The sequence below is a fragment of the Dermacentor silvarum genome, chromosome 3, assembly GCF_013339745.2.
Source record: "Dermacentor silvarum isolate Dsil-2018 chromosome 3, BIME_Dsil_1.4, whole genome shotgun sequence".
NCBI classification, from domain to species: Eukaryota; Metazoa; Arthropoda; class Arachnida; order Ixodida; family Ixodidae; genus Dermacentor; species Dermacentor silvarum.
Window position 1 is genome coordinate 230,261,381 of NC_051156.1, and position 22,904 is coordinate 230,284,284.

At 47.0% G+C, this 22,904-nt stretch overlaps 1 protein-coding gene across 1 annotated transcript in view; it reads left to right on the forward strand.

The window, feature by feature from the left end:
• Positions 1–22,904, forward strand: part of LOC119446850 (cdc42 homolog) — a 31,588-nt gene that overhangs the window by 3,391 nt on the left and 5,293 nt on the right. Inside the window, exon 5 of the mRNA XM_037711416.2 lies at positions 11,742–11,939. Coding sequence (XP_037567344.1) covers positions 11,742–11,939 — 198 coding nt within the window. The remainder of the gene's footprint in view (positions 1–11,741; positions 11,940–22,904) is intronic.

Sequence of the window (22,904 nt, forward strand, 5' to 3'; positions counted from 1 at the left end):
TTGGCGTGAGGAATTTAAGCGCTGCTGCAGAAGCGAGCGAAGTGACCTTTGTGCTGTTGTCTATCGCTTCAATGCAAACTGAGCGCCGAGAACACACAGCACCACAAAGCTATGAGCCGCCGATACACCTAGACTGCCCTCAACGCAGATCAGTTTCAAGATACGGCCCACGCGCAGTACGCAGTTGATGCCAGAGTACATCGCCACACAGGCGCCCACATTTTACACGTCGCAGATTACTTTCAAAATGAGGCGCCCGTGCGGCCACTGCCGGAGTAACCTCCCCGCCCCCTCCCGTGCCTCGCGGGCGACAGATGAAACAGAGGATCCATAGTCGCCAAGTAACCAGCTACGCCACGCGGCTGCGCAATCTCTCATTGGTCCCCACGTCGAGCAGACCGGACCATATCTCAGCATAGCTGATGCTTTGACCAGCGAGAACAGCAGGAGACTCGACGGCCAAAACAATCTCTGCACGCGATGTGGCGGTGCGAAAGCATTCGTGAGATCACATGCGTGCACTTTTACACCTTCCAGAAGGCTATCGTTGACAATTTGGGCAAGAAGAAATCGCACACTAATAGTAGAACCCTGTTGGTATGTTTTTCAATGGACCCCGAAAAAAAAAAAGTAGTTTCGCTCGAAAGGCAAAGCACCGATTGAAATAGCAAATTAGTAGACAGCTGTATGAAGTAAGGATAGTAGTTTTATCGGCCGTATAACTTGCAAGCATAGGCATACTAACTAAATTAACAAGCGCGGTGTAAACACGAACCCATCTCGCTTGATGACAACGCTGGAGTAAGAAAGCGCGGCAGCAGCGGCTGTCTCTTGCTTCAACGCGAACTAAACGTCGAAATCGCAGCGCATACTAAGCCATCCGGCACTAGGCGCACTTTGTCAACATCGCAGATCGTTTTGAAGATGAGGCCCGTGTGTGCTCGCACTTTGCGCACGTCGCAAATCGCTTTCAAGATACGGCCATATGATGGGGCGCCCGCGTGGCCGCACCGTTTCGGCAATGTGTCGGTCGCTTGTTGCGACGTACAAGCTGGCGGCACTGCTAAATTTACGTGACCGCCACATTCAATTGCAACGTAAGATCCAGGAAAATGATTGGTGACGTATCAAGGGGAACTTAATACTTATTAGAAGTCAATGTAGTATTTAGGCCGGGACCGCGAAAACGCGACGTAGCAGCCGGGAAATTGTAGCAGCAAGGAACATATCAACAGGGTTCCACTATTAAGAATTCTTTCTGGTAAATATAAATTCAATTTTGCTTAATTTTGTGTATGTTTTGATGATACGAATTTTTGTGATACAAATATTCCACGCGACCCCGCGAGATTCGCATCACCGAGGTTCTACTGTATACAGAACAGCTATGCGCCAAAACCAATTTTAAGGCCCTAACGCGTCAGACACCATCTTTAGATGGCAAATACAGATCTCAAAGGCCATGCTTTTGCTGGCGGAAACGGAAAATACGTCATAGGTGTTGCCGCGGCCAATCCCATCGTCGAGCTACCAAGCCAAACGACACAAGTCAACATGGCCGCTCGGGCTGGCGCTGGGTGGCAGTTCACAACGCATGATGCGGGAACAGTCCCACAGTTGCGACGCAACAGCAGGGTTACCAATGTATTGGGTACTATGGGAGCTATGCCGGGACTGGCCGAAAACAGCTGGGAAAACGCAGCACCCGCGAATGTAACACCGGTTTTCTACTGTATAGAGCAATTGTTGGAGTTACGGGCCCACCAGAGGCATAAATGGAACAATGGGCAGTTCTGGTTTAGTGGGCTTAGTGGAATAGTGGGGTTGAAGTGCGCATGCACAGGGCATTAAATGACCCATAGTTTTAAGCATATGCACACTGTTTTTCAGATTTAATATTACCGGCTTTGTTTAGTTTGCAAAATTTGAACTGCTTCAAACTGAATTTGGCATTGCTGGTGTAGAATCCACTTTGTTCGAAGCAAATGACTGTAAAATGGCTTTTGCTTAGTCTCGAGCCGCTTTGACGATAGAGTATTATGGATGGCTTTGTGGACTTTTCGAGATCGCTTCTAATTTCAAACGCTCTTGAGTCTGGAATGGCAGCGCCACCCATTGGAAAGACATGGAAAGTATGTAGGAGGCTTTGACTAGCGACACAACAAATACGACACTCCTGGCTGCTATTGTGCTGCTGTTTGCACATTTCGCATACTCATGCAAAGCTTGGTCAATACTAGATAAAATCACTTATGTGCACCGCATATATCAAATTCAAAGCTATTGAATAGTGCTCCGTGGACGTGAACAGTGCTATCACCCTATACTAAAACTCACTGCCTGTAAAGTTCGTTGGCGGAACAGTAATGCTGTTTCCCTTAACGCCTTGAGGGTAGGGTCGCCAAATAGGGCACCCCAAGGTCGAATTTTTAAAGCGAAGCTTTATATGGCTAGGCGAAACGAAAAAGCATCTGTTAGTCGCCTGTTCACAGAAAACTATCATCATCAGCATTGGCTCGAGCGTCGTCATCTTCCAGAGCTGGCTCGTGCCACTTCTCCCATGTTTGTCGTCGTCGTCTTCCACAGCTGGCTGCGTTGCTGCTCATCATTCCTGCATTGAATTTCACTTCTGTCGTCATAATGGGGAGGCCGCATTTGGTATGAGCCATTCATTATGTTACGTGACAGACAGATTTAATTTTGAAGCAATTTAATTTCGAAGAATTGCAAGTTGCAATGGCGGGAGATGCTGCAAGTAGCAAATGCTGCTAACTACGCTGCCGAGCAAACTCGAGACATCGAACGCAAGCGACAACTGCTGACTGCGGGCATACTGTCAGTAACGTCATTCTTTCCGTCACAGCTGAACATGAGTGTAACCTCATAATTGAGAAATACTTTAATGAACCGTTGGAATTAACCCAGTGATAAACACTGGGGCCGCACGTTTCAGCTTTACTGGTTAACCATTTTCATGGAGTGGAAGGGCCGATGAATTCTTTATTGCAGATTTAAACCTTCAGGCTGACCTATCCCGAAAAAAAAAAAAAATGTACTGCAATGTTTTTAATGACCATAAAGTGATAATTTTTTTGTAGGTAAAAATTAATTAGATATTCATGAATATAGATGGGCTTGCATAAATACTTATAATACGAATAAAAAAGTTGATACACTGGAGTAGATATATATTCGAATTTGGTCACTTGGGAAGTTCTCCGCATCAAAGCAATCGCCGCTGAACTAACTTGCAGAAAATCAGCTGGCGCGCACGTTCATAGTGTAATCGAACAGTGTATGTGAGCGCAAAAATCAGACGAGTCAGACTTACAGTAATCCTTTGTCCCGTCACCAACGAGAAGCAATCAGTTTTCGTGAGTCTCGAGGAAAAAAGCGTAGGCATGGCAGCATCGTTCGTATACGGCGGCGTTGTTTGCAGTACCAGCATCCGCCCGTGAACAGATGTAATCGCACCCCTGTGAGCAATGAACGATATCTAGCGGTAGCCCTTTGAGAGATTAGGAATCAGATGGACGCAATTTTTGCGAGCACAGCAAATGGAAACAGCCAGCAACACAAAGCCAAAACTAACCACTGTGCGCCGGCATACACAAGCCGTGGAATTAAAACCAAGGTACTACAAAGGAAAAAAAAATTTCCTTATATTCACACAGGATGGCAGCACTTGCAGGGCAGCAGAAAGTTGAAAAATTGGCTCATTTTTCTAACATACAGACAGAGTTCTTAAGAGATGCTTCTTAGAAACCTTTTTTTCGTTAATAATGAAGATAGCTGGATGAAACTTTCACACATAATATAACTTCCTGTTTTTAATGCTAATGCTAAAGGGTCACACATAATCACTCCGGCACCTTTATTTCCCAACACACCTGGAAAGGCACCCTCGGGTGCACACGGCTCACTGTCACAGAGAATGGCGGGGACGCTTGACCCAATCTGGCGCGTCTTGCTTCCTAGGATGGCTCTGCCATTAGTGGGTTCTGTCGAACGGCCTTGGTAGCTAAGCGAGTCGTGGGTAAGCGTCACACGCACTTTTCCAGGCATTCCTTGGTGCCAGCGTCGTGGTTGGCGGCCGGGTGACATCCATCAGCCCCATAGCCGTCACATGTGTCTCGCCTTGGTGTTGCTGCTGGTCTGTCCGATGCGACGTATTGTGGGCCTCACCAAGCTGATTCGTCTCACGAAGTCAGAAGTGGCTTGAAGGTCGCTTCCCCCGCTGGCCGATTGTAACAGATTCCGTGTGCACAAGCAAACATGAACACATCTTGCACGATGACCGCAGAAACTCGCTGTCAAAACGCAGGAGTGACGAAGCGCGGCAGCAACGGCAAACGAATTGACCTTCTTGCCAGCATGCCTCTCGCTTCAACGCGAACGTTAAGCGGCAAAAACACAGCGCTCACGGAGTCTCCGTCGCAGGTCGCTTTCAAGATAGCCAAGGCGATAGTGGATCGTCGAAGAATACGTCCTGCATTAGGCCACTGAAACCCTTCCGCGTTTCTGTGCTGGCGAAAATCATCTCCTCCTGTTTGCGCCAGTCCTGCACGCAGGTTTTGGATTCTCTGAACTCCCGTGACGCGGCCCGATTTCAGTCCGTATCCGCACACATCACTTTCCTTTTAAATGCGGCATCACGATGAACTTGGCACTTCATGCTGTTCTTTATCCAAACAAAACTCGCAGCGCCATTGGCATTATTGCGAGGGGCATAATACAGAATAAAACAAATCAACAGAGTTTTGGCTCACAACCTCAGCCGGTAACAAATTCCACTCCGATATGGTCCTCGGAAAGAAAGAAAACTTAAGAAGGTTAGTCCTGGGGGCATACTCCCGAACTTTGAACACATGGTCTCTTCGGGGGGATAAGTAATATGGAGGATGCAGATATGACGAGGCCTTGATTCCAGTTTGGTTATTATATATAGTGTAAAAAAGCTTAAGACGAAGATTCTTACGGCGTTCGTTTGGATTTTAGAGTGGCGTTTGGAATCTAGAGCGGCGTTCGCAAGAATCTAGTGAATCTAGAATAGAGCAAATGCAGAAAATGAGAAGACGGATGCTAGACTAACGCCTACGCACACGTACTACAGCACATAGAGGAAGCTACGGCAGCTAGGCTCGAAGTGTGTACGAGGCGGCCATTTTGAAATGCCGATGGCGATATGGTAACGGGGTCGTACTCGATTCTAACGAGCATGCAATTTGGACCCGTTCTATCGGGAAAAAAGTGCTCGTTAGATTCGAGTAAATACGGTACACGAGCAATGTGAAAATGGATACCAGTAAGGAAGACGTGAACCGTAAAGGCACTGCAATGTGTGGGATGAGCGTCTACAACGTCAACATCTTGCGCGGAACATGATGAACACTTCTGGCACCCCGCGGGTAGCCAGAAGTGGAAAATCGAAGCCCAATGTCGGTAGGGTGTGGAGGTCCCTCTGTGACGAGGCCAAGAGGGACGTGTACGCATACAGGGGTGAGCAGTGTTTGTTTGTGCGTGTGAGTGAGGCCAGGGCAAACTTTTGGGCATTTTCTTTGCTCATCCTAGTACGGGTGTAGTTCTGGAGGTTTCGCTATGCGATCGTCTAGGCTTTGCGTGTAGAATGTAGGGACCCTTGAGCAACGTCCTGCAGGCAAGCTGGTTGGCTTGTTCATTCCCCGACAGTCCATGACCAGGGGCCCAGACAATCTCTACCGGGCTATGTATGTGTTTGTGCAGCTGTTTACTATAATAGGTGCGGGGAGTTCATTGCGAAAGAGTTTCCTGCATGCCGCCATGGAGTCTGTGAATATTATGGGGAGGGTATTGTACGTAGAGGGCCCGCAGGGGCGTCTGCATCAGCAGGCATTTGGTGCGTTGCGACACCATGTACCCGAGCACATGAGGGTTGGACCCTCCCGCCTGTAGTATTGCGTGGCTTAGCCGTGTCCGGGGAAAAGGGCATCCTGGGGGTTGAGCCGATGCCGGGTGTTTGGACCTTTACGACTCCTCGGCGGAGGCAACACACCTCTTTGGCCTCTGCTTCACGTAGACGGCACCCCCGGATTGACCCACCCGGGGGAAATCGGTGGTCGCCTTTTCCTGTCCCCCTCTCCAACCTTTTGCTTTCCTATCTAATTTCTTTTACTCTCCTATCATCTCTTCTCTTCCGTCACTTCCTAATTTTCACAGGCAGCTTGGGTTAACCATGTGTATGTGCCCTCTCTTGGGTATCTTATATTGGGTTATAGCAGCAATGCACGGCTGGCGCCTGTAGCCTTACACGTTAAGTGCTGCAGCGTCCCCTAGTTGGGCTCCGTGGTGGGTGGCCGCCATTGCCGCCGAAATAAACCAAACCATTATGGGAACACCTGCATTTCCCCGTTTACTTGATCGTCACTCTCACAAGAGGGGACGCACCGATGAACTACTTAACCTTTTCAAACCAAAAGAAATCTTTCCCCGATTCCAGGTTGTACACAGCGAAAAAAACCCCGAAAAACCATGAGCCGTATCCCTTTTTCTAGTCGCAAAAGGCTTGACTGACGCCCTTGGCCCAGGTTATAAAGTCACCAAAATGGCGAGCGGAGACCTCCTGCTTGAGATCCATGATAAAGAGCAGCACAATAAACTCAACAAGCTTGTGGCATTTGGAGACATTCCAGTTACGTTTCACCTCACCGTTCTATGAATACAGCACGCGGAGTAGTGTCTGATGCAGATCTCATTGACTTGTCCGAAACCGAACTATTGGTGGGCTGGAAAGAGCAAAATGTAACCAATGTACAGCGTATCATTATCAGACAAGACAATAAAGAAATTCCTACAAAACACCTGATCCTGACCTTTGCCACTTGCGATCTGCCACAAACCATAGAAACCAGATACACAAAGATAGCTGTCAGACCATACATACCTAATCCAAGACGATGTTTCCAATGTCAAAGATTTGGCCACGGCTCGCAGAGCTGCCGTGGTAAACTCACATGTGTGAAATGTAATACCCCTACTACGGGGTCTTTAAGGAAATAAAATGAAATGAAATGAAATGTGGAGTCCAAGGCCACGCCTCAGATAAATGTGAAGCGACACCTCACTGTGTAAACTGTGATGGTGAACATCCAGCTTACTCCAGATCCCGTCCTAACTGGAAAAAAGAAAAAGAAAGTATCACTCTCTAAGTGCGTGAGAACATCTCTTTCAAGGAAGCGCATAAAAGGTGCTCAACATTCCACAGCACAACGTATGCCGATGCGACGCGTCAGGGGGCAGCGTCGCTCCGGCCTCCGCCACTTGTCTGGCCCGCGCACAGCGAGCGGTCGGCTGTGGCGCACCCCGCCCCTGTGGTGGCAGCAGTCCAATCTGCTCCACCCACCCAGCCACAGAGACCCGCTACCCCAGGTACGTCGGGTCTCAAGACCAAGCCTCACCAGGCAAGGTCTGAAAAACGAACAAGCAGCCCGCACGTGTGGGCATCCACTGCCTCCCAGGAGGCAATGGAAACAACTTCGGTACTTTTGGTGCCGAAGAACCGGTGTGGCTCTCTCGAGCGCGCCAAAACAAACAAAAAAACCGATAACAGGGCCGGACGACGGTCCTGTTACTTAAGACACTACACACCTGAACACAGAACACTCCTCTCTTCAATAAGATGGCGGTGCAAATTATTCATTGGAATGCCCGTGGCATTCTAAACAACTTAGACGACATCAAGGAAATAATACAAGAATTTAATCCTAGGCTGTTCTGTGTTCAGGAAACACACTTAAAAACACCAAATACAAATTTCCTAACACACTATACATTATTCCGCAAAGATTGCAATGATGGTCACACCGCGTCTGGCGGCGTGGTCGTTATAGCTCAGAGGTCAGTTGCTTGCCAACACCTCCATCTTCAAACAAATCTAGAGGCAGTAGCAGTTGCGGCAATACTGTTTGACAGGTTGGTGACAGTCTGTTCATTGTACGTACCACCTGAACATCGTTTGCAACTTAGAGAACTTGAAGCACTTGTCAATCAGCTCCCTGAACCATTCATTTTAACAGGTGATCTGAACGCCCATAATATGTTGTGGGGCGACTCGCGCTGCGATGCAAGAGGGCTTGCAGTAGAAGACTTCCTTTTATTTTCTGGTGCGGTTCTGCTGAATAAAAAAGAACCCACCTTCTATAGCGCCACACATAAATCATACTCGTCAATAGACCTAACCATAGCCTCTCCAACTCTAATGACATACCTTGACTGGAAAGTCATAAAAAACCCTTACGGAAGTGAGCACTTCCCTATTGTTTTAAACCTAACAAAACAAGCTGGCTGCTCACCACAGGTTCCCCCATGGAAAACAGACTCGTCGAACTGGGAACTGTTTGAAAAGATTACGTACTTGCAGTGGGATGATTTGGTTTCCTTTAATACAGATGATGCTGTGGCATATTTGACAGGTTTTATAATTGACGCCGCTGAAAAATGCATAAAACAAACTAACGGACTTACTAATAAGCGTCGTATACTTTGGTGGAACGACGAATGCAAAGAGGCAAGGAAAAAACAAATAAAGCTTGGGGCCTGCTCCGCAACTCTCCAACTGCAGAGAATCTCATTAATTTCAAGCTGGCAAAATCACAGAGCAGGAGAATACGTCGACGTGCTAAGCGGGATAGTTGGGAAAGGTACATATGTAGTATCAATTCTTACAAGGCTGAGAGTAAGGTGTGGAACAGGGTGAACAAATTAAAAGGCCGAGAAACACAACCACTTCCCTTAATAAACACTCAAGGTGACAGCATCGAAGATCAGGCCGATTTCCTGGGCGCGCATTTTGAAAGCATTTCTAGTACATCCAACTATGAGCCAAGTTTCTTAAAGTTCAAGCAACACGCAGAGCGGGAGTGCCTCCATCGAAAGTGCACAACAGAAGTGCCTTACAACTGTCCGTTTAGTCTCGCTGAACTCAAGGCTTCTCTCGGTTCTTGCAGCAACTCGGCACCAGGTGGTGGCCGTATAATATACGAAATGATCAAGAACCTGCACTCAGAAACAATAAACACGCTTCTGTGTCTTTACAATACCATGTGGTCATCTTGACATATTGCATCCTCATGGAAAGAAGCCATTATCATCCCAATTTATAAACAAGGCAAGGACCCCGCATTAGCCAGCAGCTATAGGCCAATAGCACCAACAAGCTGTATGTGCAAGTTATATGAAAAAAATGGTGAACCGGCGTCTAATCTATTATCTGGAAAGCAACCGTCTACTTGACCCCTTCCAATGTGGTTTCAGGGAAGGTAGGTCAACAATAGACCACCTCGTTCGCATTGAGGGAAACATTAGAGACGCTTATATACACAAACAATTCTTTTTATCTGTATTTCTCGACTTGGAGAAAGCCTGTGACGCAACATGGCGATTCGGAATCCTTCGAGACCTATCTGCAATGGGTGTAAGTGGCAACATGTTAAACATGATAGAAAATTACTTGTCTAACCGCACATTCCGCATTAGAGTGGGCAATGACCTGTCCAGAAGTTTCACTCAAGAGACTGGTGTGCCACAAGGGGGCGTGTTTAGTTGCACCCTCTTCATTGTGAAAATGAATTCCCTTCACAAAGCCATTCCATCCTCTATGTTTTACTCAGTATATGTCAATGATGTGTAGATAGGATTTAAGACTTGTAACCTTGCAATATGCGAGCATCAGGTTCAGCTCGGACTGAACAAAGTTTCAAAATGGGCAAATGAAAATGGTTTTAAGCTCAACCCCCTCAAAAGCTCCTGCGTACTTTTCTCTAGAAAGAGAGGCTTAATACAAGATCCTGATATGCACCACGGACAACACATACCAGTCAACACTGAACATAAATTCTTAGGCGTTATACTCGACTCAAAACTGACATTCATTTCTCACATCAAGTATATCAAAACTAAGTGCCTGAAAACAATGAACATCCTGAAAATACTGTCACACACAACATGGCGTAGCGACAGGAAATGCCTCATGAACCTCTACAGGAGCCTTGTACGATCGCGTTTAGACTACGGCGCTGTAGTGTATCACTCTGCTGCTCCCAGTGCACTCAAGATGCTGGACCCTGGGCATCATCTTGGTACAGCATAGACCACTTATAACGTAACCGTTTATAGTGCAGCACCGGATATAGTACGGTCTTTTTAGACTCCCGTTAATTTTCCCATAGCACTCCATGTATACGCATACCGCTTACAGTGCAGCCGCGTGAGACGAAATACCGGTTATAATGCGGCTTCCGCGAGAAAATCTCGCCGACAAGGGTGGCAGCGAGCACGCTTCTCAACAAGGTGCGCGCTCTCGGCTGACGTGTGCATTATTCAATGCAATCAAACTCTCGGTAATTCGGACTTATTTGGCCGCACATCGGTTAATTCGGACTTTCGGAGCTCGAGGAACGCCGCAAATGTGCGACGCAAAAGAGCAAGAACGGCGCTAGCGTCCAACCGAAACGAAGCGGCGGAGTCCGCATCGCCACGGCCATCGGTTGAAAACGTACGCAAATGACAGCAACGCCGGTACGCTTCGAGCCTATTTGTGTCTTTAAAGCCTGTATTCTTGCTTTTACCGCTGCGCATAACACCGCGTTGGCCGCGGGCTTTCGTAACTATGTAGTCGTCATCCACGATCGCGTCGATAGCGGCCGCGGTTTTTCCCACAGCGGTTGCGGCGAACAGTAGTTTCGTTTTCACTCGGTACGCACGTTGGCCGCGTGCCAAAAAAACTGCGTAGTCGCCATCGATGATCGCATAGATAGCGACCGCGGTTTCGACTGCAGTTGCAGCGAACGGTAGTTAATTCGTCCAGACTTGGTGCGTGCGTCGGGCGCGTGCCTTCAGCACCACAAAGTCGCCGTTCATAATCGCGTCCATAGTGGTCACGGTTTTTTCCGCAGCGGTTGCGGCATACAGTTGTTTTGTTTTGACTCGGTGCAAAGCTGTCGAACTCAAAGAGCACCGGCTACATCGCGATTATGTTTTCGCCAGCTCACTGGCGAAAACGTAATCGCGATGTGCGCGCGGTAGTACAAAGCGTGTCTACATGCTTGGTCTACATGTTTTGCATACATGCAGGGCTTGAAAATCGTTGTCTTGGTTATAGTGCAGTACCGCTTATAGTGCAGATATTCGCGACTCCGGCGACTTACGTTATAAGCGGTCTACACTGTATCCGCCTTGCCACCGGTGCCTTCAGGACAAGCCTTGTTCGAAGCCTCTATGTCGAATCGAACGAATGGTCCTGTGATCTACAGCGGTCATATTCTACTTTTAATTGCTTTCTGAAAGTACATACTGATAAAGACCATCCTTGTTATTCTATCATCAATGATATGACCTCTGCAACACTTTTTCATAACAAGCCTGCAGCGAGAGAGCCATTCTCGCTCTGTGTGAGGAGGCTGAGTGAAGAAATGGACATTCCGCTTTTTGAAAATCGCCTAACGGCTCCTGCTAAGCCGTTAACGCCGTGGTTGTGGCGCACCATTGACTGCGACACGTCATTTGTAGAGGTAACGAAGCACGCTCCTGAGGCCCACATTCGTATGTATTTTCTAGAGCAACTTAGTGGCATGAAGCTTTTTAACTGTGGGCAAATTAATCTGAATGCTTTGTGCAAGTGGCTGGTGCTAATCATGGCATGGTTGAGCCTGCAGCTCTGTAGTGACAACAGCTCTGCTGCATAGCAAAAAGTGTGGTTGTCTATGCAGTGGGTACCCGAGATAACACATCACTGCCAGAAGACGCCTTTCCTGTTAGTGGGAACCCAGATTGACCTTCGGGATGACGCGGCGACACTCGAGAAGCTTGCCAAGAACAAGCAGAAGCCCATCTCCAATGAGCAGGGAGAGAAGCTTGCCAAGGAGCTCAAGGCTGTCAAGTATGTCGAATGCTCTGCGCTCACACAGGTACGCATTTACATTGTTTTCTTTCTGAATTCCTGCTTTGTAAAACTGTTGTTGCCCATTCTCATTACTCTTAACAAAATGCAGGCTCCCTCGATGCACATGTGCCATTGAGCGCAATTGTTTGTGTATTCTTATACAAGCGGCACCACAAGAAATACAAATAGCTTGCGTATTTCGCATTTCTATTTGCTTCATAATTTCATACAACGCAAGCGCACCAGTCAGAGGCTTAAACAGAAGTGCCATTTGTTCCAAAAGTGAATAACTTCAGGGACACTGAAATACGCTTTCGCCCTTTCCCTGCCATTGACGTACCCATTTGTTCTTCCCCTTCTCTCCTTAGATTGCATTTTTCATTAACCATGTCACTTTCTTTTCTTCTGCACAGCCAAAAATAAACTTGTGTTCATTTTATAATATTGGAGAAAGAAACCCGACGCTGGGGGTGCGTCACCTTCTCTGCAAAATTCTGCACCGAGAGAGTTAAAGATGGCAAGAAAATGCCTCCGATCTGTAGATGGCACTGCCATGAACATGCAAGCCAATAATTCCGCTGCGTGCAGTCTCCTATGTTTGCTCTCTCCTGTGGCTTTTGAGGCCCCCACTTTCTTTTGGCTCTGTCATGTCAGTAATGACGTTACAGCAGGTGACCGTAGATGCTATTAGGTGATGGTTTGTTTTTTTATTCATAGAGTACCTACATCGCCATAAAGGCGTTACATAGGGGGTGTACAAAACATAATCAGTAAAACAGAAACGCTTTTGCACAGATATACTCACAAACAAAAGCACTACAATAGCATTTAGAGAAAGACGTACAAGTAAGGTCAAACAAACAGGTTTTCAGGATATATAACACATACAGTTGTTTTTCAAGAACGCTGTCACAGCATAGAATAGAATAGTTCGTTATTTGACACATTTACTATTTCATTTGATAAACTGTTCCATTGTCTAATTGATTTGGGGAGAAAAGAGTAGTAAAAAGAATTTGTTCTGAAGGTATAGGCTGAGATCTTTTTGTTATCACAGCGAGTCGATATATAATCTGGTTCCAGAAGATAGTTATAGTGATTGATATCTGTCTGACTGTTATATATTCTGTCTAACTGTTTGAGCCTTAGCTTCTGCCTACGCACATGTCGCAGATCACATCCTAAAGTGGCCTTAATTTCTGGAACTTCGGGCTGTAATTATTACAAACAAACCTTAACTGCTTGGTTCTGTAGTTTTTCGAGTCTATTAATTAGGTAATCTTGATAGGGATCCCATATTACACAGGCATAATCAAGTATTGTCCTGACATGTAAGAAGTTGCCTGTTTGAAATTTCTGCGAATAAAATGTAGCATCGTACTAGCCTTTGCTATGACAGTGTCAATCTGTTTATGCCAGCTGAGTGATTCAGTGAAATAGACTCCTGGATACTTACTGATCAGCAAGAGTAAAGCATTGGAAACATTGCCTGGCTGATAGTCATGTAATACGCTTGTGGCCTGTCTAGTGGCAGGAATGAATGTTCATTGCTCTTTTTTTTCTGAACGTGGTCTTGTTTTCAGATGCCAACACAGAATTTGAAATAATTTATATTTTCAGTAGTAGTTCTTGTTCTTGGCACTTGAAGGGGCTTTAGAAAGGGGATAGGCTTTTTCTCTATTTTTTGTAGGAAATGTCTTTTTTTATGTATATTTGATAGGTTGTTTGATACTTTAAACAAGTGATGCACATGTTCTTTTGTCCTTGTTCCTTGGTACTGTCTAAGGAAATTCGTAAAGTTTTGAGTTTATAAGAATATAAGGGGAGGAAACTTTTTATTTTAAAATAAAGCAATACACTTGAACCTCGTTATAACGAAGTAATGGATGTAACGAAATAAATTCAATTCTCCTTGAAACCTCCATAGAGATCCATGTATTTATACTTTGTTTTAACAAAGTAAAATTGTTCTGCCAATGGATATAACATACTAAGTTGTCTCCGAAACCAGAACTACCGACCGTCGTGCACCGAGCTTTCCGCCGGTTCCACACACGTTCAGCACGGCAGTTCAGTATTCCCGTGTAGAATACGCCGTCGAGCAACACTAATCTTTCTCACTGCCATGCAAAGCTGCGCGCATGGTGGCCACACAAAAGCAGCACTTCTGTCTTATCGCACTTCTTTCTCTGGCGAAGCTAGGCATGCCCTCCGAGATGGAAATCTCGGAGGCCACGCCTAGCTGCGCCGTGCCACATATCAATGATAATGTTTGCACGTGGCGGTGCTAAAAACCAGTGCCCTCAATTCTTTCCCCCACTGCGCAGCTGCGCTGTGGTGAAGCAGCCAAGTGTGACCACCGAGGTTGCGTTAAACCGACACGAAGCTGGCCAAGCTGGTGCGCTCGCACAGTGGTGCCGTGGGGCCACAAGAAAGCGGCGGATGAGATAGTTTCATTTTGAGGGCTAAATGGTCTGCGTTTCTAAAAAAAGTGCTGAGCCAAGGTTTCACGACAGTATCTTTTCAAGAGTCTTTTGGTGTGTTTTCATTGCAGACGTGGATGCGTAGTGGTTCGGTGGGCCTCGGAGCCATAGTCTCCTTTGCATGTTTGTGCATACCATTGGGCATATAATGCAGTAAATGGCAATACAGTAGAACCCCGCTGATACGTTTTTCACAGGATCGTAAACGTAAGAGCCGGGACACAGGAAAAATTTAGAAATGGGAGTAGTATTGAACTGCACACAATATTTTAATTCTTACGTGTGAAAAAAAAAAAAAGTCGTAGTTTCGCCTGACAGCCGAAGTGTCGATTGTGATCGCAAATTAGTAGACAGCTATACAAAGTAAGAATAGTAGTTTTATCGTCCGTATAAACATTCGCTTATTAACTTTATTAACAAGCATGGTGTCAGCGCCCACAGGCAAACATGAACACATCACACTGGATGAGCTGGCATGAGGAATTTAAGCGCCGCTGCAGAAGTGAGCAAAGTGACCTTCGTGCTGTTGTCTATCGCTTCTACGCAAACTGAGCGTCGAGAACACGCAGCACGCACAAAGCTACGAGCCGCCGACACACCTGCACTGCGTAGACTCTGCCCCCAATGCAGATCGCTTTCAAGATATGGCACTGCCGGCGCAGTACGCAGTTGATGCCAGAGCACGACGCTGCCCGCTATCCCTCCCTCCTCGCCGGTGCCTCGAGCGCAATGGAAGAAGGTGCGCTTCCTCCCTGCTTTTCTTTCTTTCACGCGCGTCATTTAGACGCGGTCGTCGGCTCCCCCACACACTTTCACTCGCACGTACAGCGCAGCGGCGACGGCGTTATCGCCCTTAGACTTTATACGAAACATCTATGAGCCAAATGGAATTTTAGGGCCGCAATGCGTCATAGACACCATCTTTAGATAGCAAAAGGGCCATACTTTTGCTGGCGGAAACTGAAAATGTGTCATAAATGTCGCCCCTGGCACTTTGGGCAGCCAATGCCGTCCTGGAATGCTTCATGGCCAATGAATGTTCAAGGCCAATACGCCCTGGAATGCTTCCAGGGCGTATTGATAAATTGAGACGTAAACTGAGACTATGAATACTTGTTCGTCTCAGTGGTTCAACTTATCATCATGTAGCAACATGCCAAGTGTGCCCAAATACAGTCGCCGACTGGTAATTTGGACTCCACGGGGGACTGCGAAAAAATCCCAGTACAGTAAAATCTCTTTACTACGAACCCCACATTAACTAACTTTTCAGATTAACGAACTTTTCAGAAATCCCCTGCTGACTCCTTATAGTTTCAATGTAAAAATATTTCAGTACTACGGACTTCAGAATACCAAACTTTTCAGAATAACGATCATTATTCAGTTTCCATGTCATATTAACAACACCTCAGTACTACGAACTCATATTCAAAAATTTGTGATTCTTAGATTTCGTGTATCCAGTCACAGGCAACCGAAAGAAGAGGCTAGCAGACAAGGTGCAGAAAGTGGAGGCTGTGGCGCACGGGTCCAAAAAACCTGAGATGGTGCCTGAGGAAAAAAAAAAAACTACGCTGGGACGCAGCATCGGTGCGTCGTGAAGCGGGTCGGCCGCCTCTCGAAAGGCCAATCGCCCACGCACGATAATCACTTCACGAGTTCCGAAAAAGACTCGAAAGCAGAGTGACGATCACGCGAAACGGTGACAGCGGCTTGTCACAAGAGAAGCGGGTGTCGCCCGTGTGCGCATACTGGTTCTTTCGCGCACGCCTTTTCCGTACCACCCAGCCCTCAGATGACACGCTGCGGTGCATTGCAATGAATTCGTCCTTGGTTTAGGACGGCGCCCTTGCGTTCTACAGCGGCGCAGTGTGCCTGAAGGCCCTGCGTGGACGGATATTCCAACAGCGCTGCTCAGTAGAGCAGCGGGACCAGAGGGGCCCGAAGGCGCGCATCGTGTCGGGCATCTCTGCAAAATACTTTGGCTCTCGACTGGTGCTTTTTCGTTCGAGGCAGAGTAACAGTGAGTGAGCTGAGCTATCAGGCGAGCCGTTCTTTCTGAGAAGGTCGCGAAATGGCAGTTGTCACGCGCAGGACCGTCGAACGGTTCTGTGCATGACAATCAGGTTTTGCGAGCGCACGTTCCGCCGACAAGTGTCGCCTAGCAACGGAGGCGCGTCTCTTCCTTCTTTCGCCCTTCTTTCCACGCTCCTCTTTCGCGCTTTCTGTGGCTGTAGTAGCTACGCGCGTGGAGAAATGTAACCTCCGTACTCACGGGGTTGCCACACGGTCACACTTCGTACTTTCCTGGCGGTGTTAGTAACGCGTGCTTGCGCTTTAACATAGTTCAGCTGTCCGCCTCGACCGAGACAGCTGCGGTGTCCACGGCAAGGATTGTGAAAATAAACAAACAAGAAACATTGCTCTTTGGAGGCGACATGGAGCTTCCTTTTTGTCGGTAGTTTTCTCTGCGTCAGCATTTGTTTTGAGCGCATCACTCTTATTACACGGAGCTTCGGTGGTGCGTGGCGCTGAATCTATGGCAAATAGCAACAGCGCGGGCCGAGAGCCAACAGCGGCGTCTTCATGGATAGCTCATATGGTGACAACTTATGAACTGAGAAGTTAATGGGCGGAATGTTTATTTTCGGGACTCTCACAATAACGACTTTTCAGAATAACGAACCATTTACCGTAGTCCCCTGAAGTTCGTTGAATCGAGATTTTACTGTAATCATGAGTAATCACAAGTGGCCATAAAATATGTGCCATATTCTCGGATCATCACTTTTGGGAATACCTTCAATTTCGCGTGACTTCCGCAAGAAGCATCGGCATCAAAGAATGACCGCATTCTTGGAACGTTGCCACCTGTTGACACATCCGCGGCCAGTCACGCGAACATCGCGAAAGTGAACGCATCTTCAAATATGGTAGTGTGAGAATAGGGCCCAAGTGTGCCAACGCATTGCTAAGCACACATACTAAGCGCACATACGTTGCAAGTGCCCATACATAATCGTGCTTGCCTTTGGCCTAGACAGTCCGTAACGATGATTACCCAGCAATCCCTTTTATTCTATTCTTTTTCGCGCTTAATCGGTGGTTAGAGCGACCCTTCGGTCACGTCAACGTGCTGATCAGTCTGTTGATAACGTGGGCGGAGCTTGATAAGAGTCGGCAAGCGCAGATCGCAAATGCAGCCTTTATGACTTAATAGCTTGGCTTGGCTTGTTCTGTCGTTTGGGCGTGGATAGTGAAAACATGGTCTAGGCTTCACTAGTTTCAGTTTTGAGGAGGAACGGGAAACATGGCCATGCCGGTGACCTCACATAACGAAAATATCTATTTCTGCTCGACTGAGAGACTTTCTGCGCATCTTGAGAGACAGACTTCTCTCACTCCCTTCGTCCAGAGAGCGGATTCGCTTTACGCCAGGAAGCATTTAAAAAAAAAAATGCTTTGCTTTCATTCCGGTCCTGCGCATGCCCACCAACAGTGATCCCCACTGTGCAGAATTGCCACTGTAGGCGGTCACTGCGAAAGTTCGTCTTAACCAAAGAGTATATGCGAAGCAGTTTATATTTAGCGGATGTTTTTTTTTTTTTTTTGGCATAGAGTTTATGGGAAAACCAACCAAACCATTGTTCGGTATATCAGAGAATTCAGCTTAACACTATTACAACACTGTCAGTGAATTCGACACTGCTAACTATCACGACAGGAGGACATTGACTTCAATCAACTTAGAAAAATGACCTGAAGAGCTTGAAGCGTGTGTCAACTCAGTAGGTGCAAGGAATAGCAGCTAAGGAGATTTCACTATTTTTCAGTGTGTGTGTGCATGAATAAGGTTTGTTTCCCCCTCCTTGAATTTTTGACCACAATTATTGAATTTTGATTCAAATGTTCTGTACAAATTCTGTAAAGGTAGCGACACTCTTATCTTACCGCTGAAACCGGTGAGCAAGGAGGTCCGCGGCTTATCCATGCCTCACACTTGGTGCAAGTTGTGCTGGCACCGCTTGCGGAAACTGGCGTGCTGCTGGCCGCGTCATTTGTTTTTGTTTTGACTCGTGCCCGTGTCATGACAGTTGCTCATGATCCTGGTGTGCAATCCTGGCCACGGCGGCCACATTTCGATGGGGGTGAAATGCGAAAACACCCGTGTACTTAGATTTAGGTGCACGTTAAAGAACCCCAGGTGGTCCAAATTTCCAGGAGTCCCCCACTACGGCGTGCCTCATAATCAGAACTGGTTTTGGCACGTAAAACCCCATAATTTAATTTAATTTAATTTTGATCCTGGTGTGCAGCTCCACAATTCGCTGCGCGTTTGCCGAGAGGGCGAGCGGCAAGGGGACACGGAAAAGGAGAGCCCAAGAGAGGTGGAATGTCACTCCCTGTAGCTGATTCAGGGGGCTTACACCCTTTCACTCTGTGTGAATTTCAGATTTCTAGGTGCTTCCAGTGAAACTAGCGAGTATCAAAGCGAGGTCAGTCACCTGCAGAATTTGGTTTGAGCTAGTTGGTGTTGTTACAATAATCGCAAATGTCTGAATAAGGCACTGTGGTGGTCACTTATCCTAGCTTGTCCACAACTTCTGTTCGAAGACACCTCCAGTCACTTCACCAGCACTTAATACAAAAATAGTTAGCAAAATGCCCTTAGCTGCTTTTCATAACATTTTATTGCTTAAGAATGCAAGGTTTTGTGAGTGTTACCACACTTACCGTATTTACTCGCATAATGAGCGCATCCTTTATCTTCCAATGAAGTGTGTTTTTTCTATTCCTCGCACAATGATTGCACCCTGAACTTGCTGCTGTGAAGTAGGAGACACACGGTACGATTTGGCGTCTGATATGGCGTCCGGCGGATACAATTGTGTCGGACGCCGAATCGTACCGTGTGTCTCCTACTTTTTATTGCGATAGCAATTATACGGACATTCCAGCGCATTTTGCTGTCGTCGTCGGGGTCGCTGTGATGTTCCGTATAAGATCCAAGGGCGATAACACCGTCGCCGCTTGCCGTATGCTATAGGTGCGAGTGAAAGCGTGCGATGGGTGCCGACGATCGTAGCTCAATCTCCCGCGTACATGCGAAGAAAGTGGGGAAGAAACGTGCCGTCTTCCGTCACGCGCATGGTGCAGGGTGGGAGGGAGGGTTGGCGGCATTTTATCTCGGCAGCAACTGCTCATTACGGGGCCACGTGTGCACTATCTTTAAAGCAATTGGCGTCGGGGGCTGAGTGTAGGTGCGACAATGGCTCATACTTTTGTGCGTCCTGCGTTCACGCTGCTCAATTTGCATTGAAGTGATACACAGCACGAAGGTCACTTCGCTCGCTGCTGCTGCCATGCTTCCTCGCGCCAACGTTTTGACAGCGAGTTTCCGTGGTCATTGAGTGTGATGTGGCACGCTGACACCATGCTTGTTAATTTACATAGTAAGTGAATGTTTGGAAGTTTATACAGCTGAAACTAATATCCCTACTTCGTATAGCTGTCTACGCATTTGCTATCGCAATCTATGGTTCGCCTGTCGGGCGAAACTATGGCTTTTTTTATAGGGAGAAAAAAATCGCTCAAAATTTTACCCCGTATAATGAATGCACCCCCCCCCCCCCCAACTTTGGGCATATTTTGTGGGAAAAAAGGGTGGTTCATTAAGCAAGTAAATACGGTAATATAACAATGCTCTAATTTAAAATTCACATGCTCCAGACTGCTCCAATCTGTTCCAAAATGAAATTTTATCTGCTCCACAAATTGCTATCAAATGACTTTGGGCATTCCCACCCAAGGTGCATCATGTCTGTGACACTACTGCAGCCGGAGATCTTGCATCGGTCTGTCTCCTCTGATTGTGCTTTCAAAAGAAAGTTAGTCATGTGCCAAACTTCTACTTCCTCGTCCTGTGTTCTTGCTCTAAAACAAAATAACACTTGCTGCCCATCATTCAATGTTGGCTGAAGACATAAAGCCAAAAACTTCGTACTCAATACCGAAGCTCAGCAGGAAAAATTCTTGTGGTATGTTGCCTGTAGACAACCTTCTTCAATAAAGGGTAACAGGAAATTTTCGATGGTCATGGAGTACCTCTCTGAACTTCTGCCATTTGACAGTTTAGTAGTGCATCTTCGTCTTAAGGGATGAGCTCAATTTGATCCATATTGGGATCACTACCCATTGTCTCGTGGCCACAGCGCCAATCTTTAAAGGGGCCCTGAGCCACCCCTCGATCTTGGTGAAAGAAATAGATGTTTTTTGTAGGTTATGCCAGATCTTTTTTTTTTTTTTAGGGAACTACTGCTCTTAATGTTTTATGTAATACATAAACAAATAGCAGAATGAATGAAATTTTCATGCATAGAAGTTTTATTAACGAGATATACCGTAAAGACCCGTGTATAATACGAGGTTTTTTTCCTGTTATTAGCGTCCCAAATTTCCGCCTCGTACTATACGCGGATCCGGACGAAAATTTCAGTCAGAAAGCTGGGCTCGAAGTTTTGGTTTCATTTATGCTCTGTGGCTACGGCTTGGCTTCGTGATTGCTGCGTGGCTACGGCTTGGCTTTGTTATTGCTGCCTGGCTACGGCTTGACTTCGCTATTGCAGCGTGGCTACGGCATCGTTTCTTTCTTTGTTTAGTGCGGACTTCGGCAGTTCACGTGTTAACCGCGCATCGCGAAGTGCATCATTTTTAGTGAAGGAGCACGATGTCGGGGCCACGAAAGCAGTACTCGGCTGCTTTCAAGCGAAAAAGTAGTTTTAGCGGCAGAGGACATCGGCAACAGTGCGGCCGGGAGGCAGTTTGGCGTCACCGAGGGAAGCATCCGAGGATGGCAACGACAGAAGGAAGCATTTTTCGCCTGCAGCGGAACGCGAAGAAGTTTTTGCGGCCCGAAGAATGGGACATCCCGGAAATTGAACTCGCCCTGACAGAATTTGTGCGAGAACAGCGAGCCGCGCATCTTGCTGTGAGCGTTGAGCTTATGCAAGCAAAAGCTAGGGAGCTTGCGAGAGAAAAAGGCCTAACGAGCTCCGCCTTCAAAGCGAGCAAACATTGGATTTATCGCTATATGTGCCGTGCGGGGTTTTCACTGCGCCGGAGAACTTCGATTTCGCAAAAGCTGCCGGCATCGTTCGAACAGCTACTGGTGGCTTTCCAGCACCACGTTATTTCGTTACGCAAAACGAAGAACTTTCAGCTAGGGCAAATCGACAATGCTGATCAAACACCAGTTTATCTGGACATGTCATCGCCCCTCACCGTGCATAAGAAGTGCTCGAAACAAGTTTATGTCCGGTCCACTGGGAACGAGAAGACGTGTGTTACCGTCATGTTGTCGTGTACGGCAGACGGCCGCAAGCTCCCGCCCTATGTCGTCTTCAAGCGCAAGACAATGCCAAAAGGCGAGCTGCCGAAAAATGTCATCGTGAGATGCCATGAGAAAGGGTGGATGAACGAGAGTCTTGTGCTCGACTGGATAAAGTCCGTGTGGTGCAGGCGGCCTGGTGCACTGTTGTCGTTCCCGTCCATCCTCGTGCTGGAAGCGTTTCGTGGCCATTTGGCCGACTCAGTGAAGAAGCTGTTGCGCGATTCTGGAACATCCCGGGTGGGATGACGTCTCAGCTGCAGCCTCTAGATGTTTGCGTCAACAAGCCTTTCAAGGATGCGGTGAAGCGGTGCTACGCTGAATGGATGCGGTCAGGTGAACCTGCAGTGACGCCGACCGGGCGGCTGAAGCGCGCATCGCCAGCCACGCTGTGCGAGTGGATCGTGGACGCATGGGCGAGCATCCCACAAGACCTTGTGCGTCGCGCTTTCAAGAAGTGCGGCATCTCGAACGCGCTCGATGGCACAGAGAACGAGTACCTCTGGGAAGATTTATCGGACAAGGAATTGCCCGACGAAAGCACAGCTGAGGACGACAGTGAATGAAGAGCTGAGTCCGATTTAAATAATCTTTTCCTTTTCCCCGAGTTTCTCTCACTCGTATTATACGCGGGTAAAACGTTTTTTTTTTTCATTTCTCGTCTCGGAAATTTCACCTCGTATTATATTTGGGTTTGTATTATACGCGGGTTTTTACGGTATGTCATAGAAAAGATATAAATTGCCAAAATCAAGATTGTGGGATAAAATTGAACAAAGTTTCTAAAGACACGCTTGTATCTATTAAGAAAAAATGTAAACGAAAATTATGAGATATACAAAATGTATTGCTGTCTAAAGGCACTATCTCCAAAAAGAAAAAATCAATTTTTCATTGAACAGGTATTCCGCTACAAAAATTTAACTGCAAGCACTACAGTTACAGGGTGTCTTAGTACCAACCAAGAGAACCGAGAATTGTCAGGGAATTTCGACCCGTCTGGAAAAGTCAGGGAATTGTCAGGGAAATTGTCAAAAACCTGGCCAAGTCATGGAAACTGACAGACAGGCGTCTGTGCAAAGGTTGAGGGAAACAATCTTAACCCAGATCAGCTGAT